Source organism: Hylaeus volcanicus, chromosome 5, assembly GCF_026283585.1.
Source record: "Hylaeus volcanicus isolate JK05 chromosome 5, UHH_iyHylVolc1.0_haploid, whole genome shotgun sequence".
Lineage (NCBI taxonomy): Eukaryota > Metazoa > Arthropoda > Insecta > Hymenoptera > Colletidae > Hylaeus > Hylaeus volcanicus.
Window position 1 is genome coordinate 23,552,541 of NC_071980.1, and position 13,030 is coordinate 23,565,570.

Here is a 13,030-nt window from a genome sequence, read left to right on the forward strand (position 1 = left end):
CTCATCGCAGAATTAGCTGATCTCGTTTCAATTCGTTAAAAGCGCGGCGCAGCTTACGATGCATATGTGGAATCGCAGCTCCGACGTCGCCTGTTGCTGTTTCTCTTACTGCTCCATACGCTCGATTCGTTTTTCCAGCTTTTTATCACAGACGCGTCAAGAACAGCAACCCACGTAATATACGGGATAAGATAAGAGAAAGACGATGTAACCGTGTCCGCCGAAAGTATTTCTGACATTTCTGACGTTACAGGAAAGTGGTTCGCGCAAAAATAATTTGAAATTAAACAGAACGTCACCGGTTGGAAAAAGTTTCTCTACGGACAAACCCGCAAGTAGAGTAATAATTGTAACCGAAATACTGACGGATAAATATTAATATCCCTTAATTTCGAAAAAAATTATTTATTATTTACGAAAAAAACCAATGTTGATCTCGTTCAACATAAAAAAAAAGTTAGAAATTAATTTCCGCTAGGACGCGGTATCAGCGACGCACGTGACACGATGGACAAAGCCGAAATCAAATGTCCCGACACGGCATTGAAGCGTTCACAACGCTGTAGCCATTGTTACGCTGTTAATAAACGTAGATAAATACATTCCGTTAGCCAGAACGTCATGAAATCTCAGCGCTGTATAGCGTAGTTATTCATACATAAATTAGAAGCGCGAAATGAATGCCGAGGGTGTGTTTAATTAAATTCGTGTCGTAATGTACGTGCCAGTTATTACAAACCGCTCCCAGGGAAATTGCCGTTGAGTAAAATTACGTGTTTATAAGTTTTTCCCTTCTTAATATTCCGGAAACGCGAACATCTGACAGCGTGTGAATTTGTTCTGACAGGAGTTTAAGCAAAAAAAAAAAAGTAGGCGTGGGGCAAGAGGAAAGGGGGGAAAAATAGAGGACGAATATTGAAATCCGTCGACTGTAGAAGCTTTTATCGACGACTGACGGCGATTACGGTGAAATTTCAAACGCGCGCGGTAAATAAATGAACGACCGTTTATATTTCATTGCGGTAAACTGTCGTACCTGAAGCACTTATACCCGTTAACCCAGCGTATCTATTCATCGTAGAGCATCGTGCGCGAGATACTCGTGTGTATTCAAGAGTGGACGCAAGGCATGAAAAACTTGCAGCAACGATGAAAGGACACCAGGATTGAACGTTCACAAGAATGATGATAACGTTGATCCACGCGATGGCGAAAAATAGAAACAACCGATAGGTTTTATTCGACGGAAAATTTCGCTGGACATTATAAAAACGACGGTCAGCCATTAATCCAATGTACTTGGCCGGTTAGTTTGGAATTTTCTGCGAATTAAATTAGACGGCTTATTACTTTTAGGTTTCAATGTAATAAGAGACTTTCCACTTTATAATCGGGCAGCCGCGAAAAGCGGCGTCCGCGAATTTCTCACGGGGCTATGTGTACAGAGAATATAATTTTCTCGATAAATTCAAGTTACACTGGCAATCCCCGCGGGAGGATGGGGAGCGGCAAAAAGTACTAACGACCAGTGCTTTGAAAGTACGAAGTTTTAACTTTATCTCAAGGTGCCTACCGGAGATTGCAAATATATGTCGTCTCGTTTCCTAGGATCTCGTTACCACGATATTTTCTAGAATTTAATTTAAACGATCTTCGAGACGGCACGGTATTAGCCAGGGATTAAGTTCTCTCTTGGATGGCCGATTTACCGTGACTGAAAGTGTGCGGTATATTAAAAAATGTACGTTATACAAGCAGATGAAATTGTCCACCATTTGATGTAAAGTTGCATTACGGTGCAAAATACCTTCGATTTCTTATACAAATTAGTCCATGTTGTTATTTTTGAGCAAATTCTTGAATAAATCAAATGAATCGAGTGAATTTAAAAAGCATGGGAAATAATCTCAAGAGAAACTATTATTAAGATTGGTGATCTAGGCTTTGTATCAAAACCAAATGCATAGGTATTTCTCGTGAATTCGGTAAAACCAAATTTGAAGATTGAAATTCTTTCTTCACTTTACACTTCGCCCAGAAAAAAAAACGAACATTTCTTCAATCGTTTAATTGAGGGCGATGAAAAGTGGATTTTTTTTTCACAAAAGTGTAGTGCGTAAAAGCGTTTACGCCTTGCCCTGAGAGCCTACGCCAACGTCAAAAGGCACTTTAAACTAGAAAAAGCTGCAGCTGTGTACGTAGCAGAATCGCAAGCGATTACTGCATTATGAACTGAAGCAGGTGAAACTGGGTGACAGTCGATATTGCCTCTGATTGGAACCTCTAATAACGACAATTCAATAGAAACGTCTAATATTGGCTAGCAGGAAAGGCATCGTCCTTTTCCATGACAGCGCTTGACCACGTGTCATTCGCGGAATGGTGTGGACATTGAACAAGTTTACTAAAAAAGTATTTCTTAATCCACCTGACCAACCTTCTCACAGCTATTTCTCATTTGCTTTAATTTTCTCGGGATTTTTTTTTTTTTCATTCCGATTTCAGTGCATCCAAGGATGAAGAAATAGCAAATTCACACTATTGTATTGATAATGAGAAAGTACTTACCTCCCAAGTCTGCTAAGAAAATTTCCCGTAGTACCAGGAACTCCTCCTCGGATGAAATATCGGGCTTTCCAAAGGAATCGTTTTCAGGCCAGACGTCTCTGCCAAAAAAATATTCGATACATTGTTGTATTTCAAACTTTCAAACTTTCAAACTTTCCTATTATTTTTTCCTCCTATTTCAAACTTTCATAATATATTGAAAATTGATAAGTTTGCAAAAACATGCATTATTATTTGTGAAATATTATTGAAACAATATTAATTTTACAATTGAGAATATTTTCCATTCCCTCGACAAATATGGTAGATAAAATGATTCTTGCTCGTGAACACATAATTAATTAAAATTTAATGAGCATGGTAATGAATGAAATGAAAATATGCACGTGGGACGTGCAAGTATTGTTTTCACTGCAAACACAAACATTGAAAAGCTACAGTAATATGACTGTCAGATCATGTCTACGTTTTCAGCAGAGTTGCGCATTGTGCAAATGTGAAAGAAGCACGAGGTCAAGTAGTTCGAGTAATAACAAAGTAGTGATTAAGTCAAGTAGCCTACATAATCAAGTACTTCATTACTCTCTCAAGGCAGAAAAGCAAAATAATGAAACAGAAAAACAGCTCTTGACATAGAAATTATTTTTAGGCTGTAACCCCGGTATAAGTAAATTTCAGAAAATGAAACAAGTGTCCCAAGAAATCTATCGTTTTCTCAAATTAAATCACTGGATCATGTTTCTACTCCATCGCGTCTTACAAGTTTGGTAAATAAATATATCCATAAAAATAAGTTGAAGATAACCAAAAGATGGCTTCAAACCATATTTTTCAGACTGGAAAAACACGACGATACAGCAGGAATATCTCCTGCTACACCTTACGTACTAGTGCTGTAAAACATTCAGCAAAGTTTAATAGATCTGCTCAAAAAAGTGGGTCGCATAATAGAACAAGATTAGACCGATTAAACAGAGTCATCCACTTAATGACGTGTTTCATTAACGTGGATGGCGTCCGTAACCGAGACACGAAAGCGAGACGACGGAGAACAGCAAATGGGCAAAGGAGAGGTCCGAGTGGCAATCTCAATAGGTCTCGTAGAAAGCTCCCTCGAGCACGAGAGAGCCTCGCCGCGATCTACGCCAACATCCGACTGTTTGCGTCAAGGGTTCACACCTCAACCCTCCATTCTTCCGTCTACCTTCAGTCGACCGCCGACATCACCAGCTGCACACGCGTAACTTTCTCAAAACGGTCGTGTTCCACAACATTCAGAGGTAGAAGATGCTGAAGTTGCCCCCGGGTAAAGGGAATGGATGGAAAGCGCGTAACAAGAAAGATTCGCGAGTAGACGAGGGCACAGCTGCTTCACGAGCCACTTAAGTTTCATCGAATTTATTTCCGACACCGGTCCCCGGGAGAGCTAGTTCCTCATCGATGCCTCCAGCCAATGCAAATCTTAATTTCTGCAATTTACGAAAATTTATGCTAATATTTTCAGTGGTTGCAGCTAATGCAGCAAGACCTCGGAGGAGAGAATACAAATAGAAAAAACAGTGGAAAGTGCAGTACTACGGGACTGTACAGGATTGGAGCAAAGCTACTCTCTTGTTGTACGGAAGTACACGCAGTTGTCGTAGCCAAAGGATTGTTATCAAAATTTAAATACATACATGTCTGTTTACTATGCCTTGACCATTTTTAAATATATCTTAACGAACAACTTTGTATGTTAAATTCAGTACTTGTACCGTAAAATTACGATATGTTTTGGATAAAAATATGTATTTAAATCTGGAAGAAGTGTACCTCTTTAATCATCACGTAACATTATGCCCGGAGGATAATGAACGACTTCACTTATTATGATATTTCGAGGAACCAAACAAGTCTTACGATCGTTGTAAAATTGAAGCGTAACAGAAAGTATACAGAATAAAATTGTATGTGCAATTCGGAATCGCGAAAAAGACCTTCAATTTTAAAATAGAGAATCTACTTGATAAAGGCACTGTGTTGGAAAGAATAAAGTTTTTCATGTCGCGATCTGCTACCTACGTACAGTAAACAGAAAACAGAAATATCGATTACTTCGCACGAACGTTTTCCACCGTAAAACCTTTCGCAATTTCATAAGACCCGGAAAGAACCGACCCGTTTCACGAAACTTCTATTCCCTGTGAGAATCCAAAAGCATCACAGCGTGGAGAAAGTCGGAGTACGTGACCGGAGGACAAAGGTAAAATCACGTCTTCACCTTGGCGGAGCACTCATGAAAAAGAGCGTAGTTAATGGTGGACGATTCCTAACACTGTGCTAGATGGCGGGCCGACTTTTCAGGAAGTCACAGCCTGCCTTGAATTTTCATTAAAAAACTGCAGCACGTAGAAATATTCTGAAAGGTAGAAAGCTTCAAAGAGAGCGCCAGGAACGAAGGAACGTGATTGAACACGAAGACGACGTTACGTCCATACAGAGAGTCTCCATTTGCTAAATGAACTTGGATTTATATTCGAGTGCTATTTTCCCGATTATACGCTGCAAAGGACGTAAACCGTCGCGATATAGTCAAACTTTTACGAAAATAGATCAAACTTTTGCGATACTCGGTAAACGCTGTAATACGAAATCTGGAATGTTCAAAGCTTGCGATCCGCGGTGGAAATCGGATATATTTTGTACGGAATATTGAATTGGACTACAGAGGAATGTTGAGAGAAAACGTTCAGAGAAACAATTCCTATTCTATATTGATTGCATTTTATAGGTAACGAGCTCTTTCATCGCCAGGAGTGCTATTACAGAAATGATTCTAAATTTAACTGCATACTTTGTATACGTAACGTGAGTTAACAGAAAATTTGCAGAAAGAAATTGATACATATTCAGAAATAATACAATTAAACACGCGTGCAATGTACATGATACATATCCAGAAGTAATATAATCAAATACGTGTGCAACGTATATGTATGATAGAAAATTGTCCATCTATAGAATGGTTTCACGCAAAGTATTATCTATAACTACCTATGTACATATTATCACAAACATATACTAAATTTTATTCGTAGACACAATTAATGGTGCTATCGTAGTTCCTCTTAATTTTCTATTAACATCAAAGGAACTCTTTCAAGTCATATTATTTGCTTGGGTCACGTTAAGCCTATATTTCGCGTGAAAGGTAAGAATATAGGTATCTCAAAAACTCAGCGAAAATAATTTTCTGAATGTCTAGCACACCTCGTCCAGAAGAAAAATGAGCCTGCCCTCAATTTTTTAATTGAGATAGATGATGAAATGTGGATTTCCTTCCATAAACATGTAATACGTAAAAACGTTTACACTTTATCATGGAATTCTATGCCATCAGCATCAAAGGCACTTTAAATTAAAAACAACTCAAGCTGAGTTATTATGAACTAAGACAGATGATACTTAGGCGCCACCGTATTCAATTCCTCTTAATTTTCTATTAAACCTTTGCACTCGAGGCCTTCTTTCTGGTATCCACTAGTAACTCGAGATGCTTCCTTAGCATTCTATTGCCACAAATGCTAAGCTTAGTCAGGTCGCCTAAAGAAATGAAACCTAAACAGGCATTATCGTTGGTCGATTTACCGCGTCAAACCTATAAACCTAATAGTGACCGAGAGTCACATTTCGAGTCCAAAGGGTTAATACCAAAGTAATCCTTTCGAGCTATATAATTTTGCGAACATTACAATGTAGCGCAAAACCCGTATCGCAATAAGACACGATACAACCCCTGTACACAGAGAAAAGAGACCAAATCCGTATTGGGAGTTTGTCAGGTCGCAGGTCAGGAAAGTCTGGCTAGTTCCGAAAGTGCAAAATCCCTGAATTGAAGGAAGAATCCAATAAGCGGGTGGCAGAAGGGTGAAGATATAGAAGAAGGGACCGAGGGGGTTAGGGGGTGGGTACGTGCTGTCCCCGGGGCAGAAGAAGTGGCTCGTACGGGGCCGCTACTGGTGGCTGTCTGAATAGAAATCCAGCACCATACAATCCCCATTATCCCTCAATTTGAAGTCCCGCGACAATGGAATCTCTCAGACGCGCCTCAACCGACCCTCCAATCCCGACGCTCAAACTAGCTCTTTTGCCAGACACGGGACGAATAATTTCGACGCGTCGATTCTCGCCCTTGACACCCGAACGATAGCCGAGACTGAGTTCATCGTTTAGTCGGAAGTCAAAGTATATAGTACAATTAATATGGCGTGATCAGCTAAAAGAAACTGAAAGCTACATAGATCGTTGAAATTGACCACGAGAAGTATTTAACTGTGATTGGAATCGCATAAACGCATGAAAAATACAAATGTTTTCTTTTATTTTCATAATTTAGATAGCAGGAGACAAAGTACTTTTCTAAGAGTATGTTTAATACGAATAATTTATAATCTTATACTAAATTAATGATTTTTTTGGCATTGAGCAAAATACATGCTCCTTTTTAAAAAACTGGATAAAGCAAAATTCTAGAGCTCCTTTTGGAAAACCCTTTATGAATATAAACAATTTTGAAAAGTTCCTAATGGAACGATGCTAATAATGAAATATACTGTCATGCAAACACAGCTTATATAAAAAAGAAAATCGAAAATTTCGATAGTTAATCAATGTAAAATTTAACCCACAAAATTGCAGCAAGCAAGGACAAAATTAATTAAACTGCCGCTACGCGAATAACTTTACCCCAAGCGCATTGATTAGGAAAAAAGCTGCAATTTTTTTTTGCCCGCGAGTAAGACTTTTTTGATCACGTGCCGAACCGTTTATTCAACTCAAGAGAAAGCAAACCCTGAACTTCTGCCCCTTAATTATCCTGTGACTTTGAGTTATTCAAGCCGGCACCCAAGTCAGCACACTTTGCACAACCGTGGCACAAATACAGCCGGTGTAAGTAGAAAATTCGAAGTTTGAGTTGGTATCCAAGCAAAGGGAGTATTTGCTAAACAAACGGAACGCGATCACCAGAAACTCTCCACGATTCTCAAGGGCACACTGTGCATTATACAGGGTAGAACACTTAAAGCAGGCCACTTGGATGTATCGTTTATATTCAAAGATAAAGAACAATTTTTTTGATAAAATTCATTCGTACATATTTATTAATATGTGACCCACTGTTTGATTTTATGAAGAATATAGGATGATGGACTTTTTAATTCCAAGTGGATCTTGTTATCCTTGTAGTATCTTGTTTAAATATTGGCATCTTGTTTCACAGAAATTCATTCGGCCGTTTAGTTACGATCACGCTAACTGTACGTGTATGTGTCCATTAAAACAAAAACAAAAAATATTTTTTTATAATAATCGAAATATGACAGGTAAAACAAATTCTAAAAATGTCTCGATTACTTTTCTTTCTTCCAGATGGAAAAAATAAAAAAGTCCGTAAGGCTTAGAATCCAAAGAATGTCAAAACACTGACTCCCGTATGAAATATTATATATGAAATGTGTAAGTAATTTCTGCCCGAAACATTCTTTTCTATCTTCATGAAATAAACGTATTATCCAGACGAGCTGTTTTAAACGCTCTACCCTTTATATGCATAAGAAGAAATTCCCGAAAAGGGAGATTCAAAGCGTTACATTGTTTACCGTAATACTACCGGATTACCATAAATGTGTTATTAATATCTCCTACTTTGAGCCTACCGCTATATGCGCCGCAGTCAACAGTCTGCTGCTTCCTTTTATCCTGTTATGTGCAGAAGGTCGGCACGAAGCAGATGCCTCCATTGTGTACCGGCCACGGCAAAGCTTACCCCATGAAATGGACGGTGGAATATTACGAACAATCTCCTAAAGTACCCCGTAGAAGTACTGTGACGAGGATACGGCCTAAAAAAAAAATCTGCACGAGGGGCTATAACTCTCCATCTTTGCGAGAGAGAGAGAGTGTCCGCGATGGGGCAGTTTTACGTTTCGCCAACTTTATTCTAGCAGCTTTGAGCAAAGGTATTAAAGTGGAATATTTATTTGCAGTAATAGATGCCAGATTTTAGAATAATTTTTAAACCATAATTGTTCGTGCAAGAAAGATAAACTCTTCTTTTTGTCGAAACAGTGTAAATAAAATGAATACAAGTACAAAAATCGCTGGGAATAAAAATGCAGTTGTTGATCGAATTATTAGATTTTGATTTTCAAAGTTCGAGTTCAGACTTAGAATCAACGCCCAATACACAAAGATTTAACCAAATCCAGTCACTTTTCGCATTTTGTTCTGCCATTTTGACATTATAAATTTTTGTTTCAGCTAATAACAGAGCAAATGTCTAGTATAATTCCTCGTATTCGAGAAATTTTGAAGGTAATCTGAGTACAAAGGGCGCATTCTCGCATCGACGAGTTCATCTCCAAAGTATACGAACCCTTACGAAACCATCGAAGTGACAAGTCAGGCTATCATCCGAAAGGGCCGATGGGGTGGAACAGAGAAACAACTTGGCGAAGAGAAAAGACTCGCAGGTATATTTAGCCATGAAACGCGTCAAAGCGAGAGTTCAGTGCTACCGATGGCTCATTGAAATGAACATCGACATTTTGCAAGGGCGACGCATCCCTTTCAGCTTTAATGTAATGTAAATATCAATTGAAGTGCAAACGCTTGGCTGCTGATTAATTAATTGACTCAAAGATCGGACGAAAACGAACGCTAAAGAAATTGTCAAACGTTTTGATAAAATACACGTCTCCGAATAATTTGATGGAAACAGTGCACTCGAATGAGTGGTCAGATCTAGCGAGAGCTTTCACTTTCGAACATTTACCTCCTTGCTCCTGAACAGTTGCTATCAATATTTTACTTGAAGTTGATAACCAAATGGTACAATTTCATACGTATGAAGTTAGATATGAAAGACTTTTTGAAGCTTTCCCAGCATTTCATCCTGTATACGAAGGAAATCCATAACATTTAGGCTACTCTTACTAATGAATTTTTACTTATCAGACATATTGATCCACCTGTGCTTAAAAATAAATCAACATTGGAGTATAGTATATTTGCAGAATGGAATGGAAATAAATAGAATGTTGCCAATTCATATTTCCAAAAATTCCTAATATCGGTATTATTACAACATAAACAGTGTGATGTATAAGATACTCAATTGAAATCAATTATTGAAATCTAATTGCATAACCTTTTGGCTAATTTTTATGATACAAATATATTACATACTGATATTTTTACCTAGTATTACAAACTCTTAAATGAATACGTTTACACGTTATCGGATTGCATACATATTCCCTTCCAACAGTTTATAGAATAACAGTTTGTCATTCGTTTCTACAAGGAAATACGCTGTTCCATACCAAAGGCAAAGGGACTGTTGCAAATAACTATTGGTATTTCAAACAACCAGTACAAAGGAGAATACTACTCGTTAACCATGCACCTTGTATATTAATGCACCGCTTTACTCTTAGATATTATTTTCAAAATAAACGCAGCGGTACTTATGTTTGTAAACGTCAGCATCGTTACGGAAGGTACTGAACGTTTCAAGATAAAGACCAACATTTATAAATTGAATTTTCAAAATAAACAGTATCCTTACCTTGCTGAGCGGATAAGGCCAACAGCTTGTTCAAAATCCTTCGCCCGCAGTAGCTTCTGAATCTTCTTCACGGCTTCAACTCTGAACACCAGAAAACATTCATCAAGTTTTCCATGTTACGAGGTTCGATTTGTCAGTTTCATCAAGATTTACTGTAGCAATTTAAACTCTTACTTTTGATCATCAATCGGTACGTCCAATGTTGCGTCAAATGGCGCAACTTCCGGTATAGTCCCATCTCGCATTACGCTGGACAACTGGGGGCCAATATCATTCCAACGCTCTTCCATACTTTGAGAAGGCGGTTGTTCTTTCTGCACAGTTTCTGTTCACATTTAACGTCAGATAGTTCGTTCTTTCATTTAACTCGAAAGAAAACAGTTATTCTTACTTGTTTTACTTTTGCTCTTGCGCGGCTTGGCCTTTTTTTGGACTATTATGTTACGATTACTTTTCGCACAGAAGTGCCCCAACATTTTCAGAAAGATGTGCACCGTTGTGATTAGATCGATCAAATATTGTCTACAAAAATACAGAAATTTCGTGTATACTTATTTTTGTCGTGAATTTCTATTCTATTTCTATTTCTGTTCAACTTCGTCGCTGATCGAGTACATTTTCTGCACAATTCTAAAAGTGATTTCGAACCACACAATACTCGTCACGGAATTAATACAGTTCTGTCACGTATACAGTTTCAAAGTGGTAAAATCACCGACGAAGTTTAGTGCACCCGTCAAGTCCTGTTTTCGCCACCGTCACCAAGATGTCACAGTAGCGACGATATCGCGGCGCGTCGCACCGGCCTTACATTTCCGTAGTGGAAATCCTTGCAAAACCCGTCAAACTCGCGGAAAGTTGAACGCTTCCCCCCTCCCCCACCACCACCCCTCCCCCGCTTTTTCCCATTTCGCCAGCACGAAGGTCGATAAAAGTTGTTTATTCCGCCAAGAAGCGCAAAAGAAGAGAGAGGAACCAGACAAGAGGGGTGAACGCAAAAGGAGAAGAAGAAGCATTAAAGAAGCAAGGTAGTGGATGAAGGATAACTCCCGCGTAGTTCGAGCCGATTGATTCGAGATTGAATCAATCTGTATGCAGTGGATAAAAGTTTTAGCAAATAATTTTCATTTTCCACTGTTGTACTTTGGATAAATAGATACTCAAAACACGAGACAGGAGATAGAATCTTTCGCAATGGTCGCATTAAGGGGGTAGAAGCAATTGTCATTAATAAAATAGCAAACGAAAAATTTTACTGTCCATTCAACGGACGTTGACGTCCGCTAATAAAATAATTTATTTAGAGGAGTTAAAAATGACACTTGCCATTCGAACGACTTTTTAACTTTTAGCTGAGAGACGGAGTTCTGATGATCGGTCGCTATACTTTCAAAACTCAATTTTGTTACTATCTTCCAGCTTCACGAGCTGCTTGAAACTTATTAATTACTTTCACCGGAGTACGACTGTCGTGTAATTTCAGTTGCTATGAGTTAAACCTCTGATTAATAACAAGTTGTGCTAATATACGAAGCAGAGTAACGTCTGCGAACTTTATGAAGAGCTTACCAGTTTAGTAGGAAAATCGATGTCTATTAACCAGAGGCATCTCATAAAGTGATGTTTGTAAAAAATATTTCGTGCGTTTACTGTTACGTTACAATAAATGTATGTAAAAAAGGATGTGCATAAGTAATGCACTGTATATAATTATTTTCGTTCTAGTATTATAAACTACATTTTTTTACTCGGACTCCTGGTTTCAGTCGTTTCTTACAAGTGAAACCACCCTTGAAGTCAAAATATAATTCATTTTTACCAATTATATCAACGTTCATATTTCCTTTATATTACATGCATACAAACCGTGACATTTTAATGTCGTCGAAACCGAGAAGCTGGGAAAGAATCGTTTCCCGATATTCTGGAACGTAAAATACGTTGCTCTTAATGACTTTACTGGATTCTCTAACACCACGATCCGTGCTTTGATCCATCGCCATTAAAGTGTGCAAAAGTTCCTGAAACAAAAAAAGAACAGCTTGTTTCCTTCCACCGATCTCACGAAAGCGACTATCGGCGGTTGTATTTCTCACCTGATATGCTTTCAATGCCACGTGTAATCTACGAGACCACACTGGGATCTGTTTTTTATTCATTAACATCATCTCGTAGTAATGTTCCATTTGTCTTTGAACCACGTGAAATACTTCCGTAGATATCGTTTCGCTATCAACAAATATTTTATCATTACATAAAAAAAAAAAAGTTGCATTACCATACATTATTAAAAAAGAATTCATTCAATGGCCAATAGAACGGGCAACTCTGTCATTAGATGATTAAGAAATGCTCCTAGTTTGAAACTAATTCAATATGACACAACAAACTAGATATTTCGTCAATTATTTTAGAACAGAATGACAGATCGTGGAGCGAGGCAAACAATGGATCAAAGTAAATGAATACGTACGTACAGATCAAATTTAAATTGATTTGCAACGCGGTGACAGCTGTTCGTAATATTGATGAAGCTTTTTGAGAATACCAAGTTATAGAACGAACAACCCGTCGTTGGTTTAAAACTTTTTGATTAAAAAATATGTATATCCAGAACGAACTACAGACCCAAAGATGTGATCCATGAAATATAAATTCCCCTAATAAAAATAAATGGGCTTCCTTTGCAATAAATCTATTCAAATATTGATATTTATTGTTCGAACACAATGAGTGATATTTTCATGAGACCCAAAGACTTTGATGATTTAAATAAGACTTTGACCATCTACAAGAACCTACTACATATATAAATAACAGTAAAGTCATGATGTTGGATTATAACATTTTTAT

General features: G+C 37.9%; 1 protein-coding gene across 2 annotated transcripts in view; it reads right to left on the bottom strand.

Moving 5' to 3' along the window:
* Positions 1 to 13,030, bottom strand: part of LOC128876335 (protein timeless homolog) — a 193,726-nt gene that overhangs the window by 175,231 nt on the left and 5,465 nt on the right. For both annotated transcript variants that reach the window (XM_054122602.1, XM_054122601.1), the window contains exons 10-15: positions 12,274 to 12,406; positions 12,044 to 12,198; positions 10,569 to 10,699; positions 10,352 to 10,502; positions 10,178 to 10,258; positions 2,569 to 2,666 (exon numbers count right to left, since the gene is read on the bottom strand). In XM_054122602.1, the coding sequence (XP_053978577.1) occupies positions 2,569 to 2,666; positions 10,178 to 10,258; positions 10,352 to 10,502; positions 10,569 to 10,699; positions 12,044 to 12,198; positions 12,274 to 12,406 (749 nt within the window). The remainder of the gene's footprint in view (positions 1 to 2,568; positions 2,667 to 10,177; positions 10,259 to 10,351; positions 10,503 to 10,568; positions 10,700 to 12,043; positions 12,199 to 12,273; positions 12,407 to 13,030) is intronic.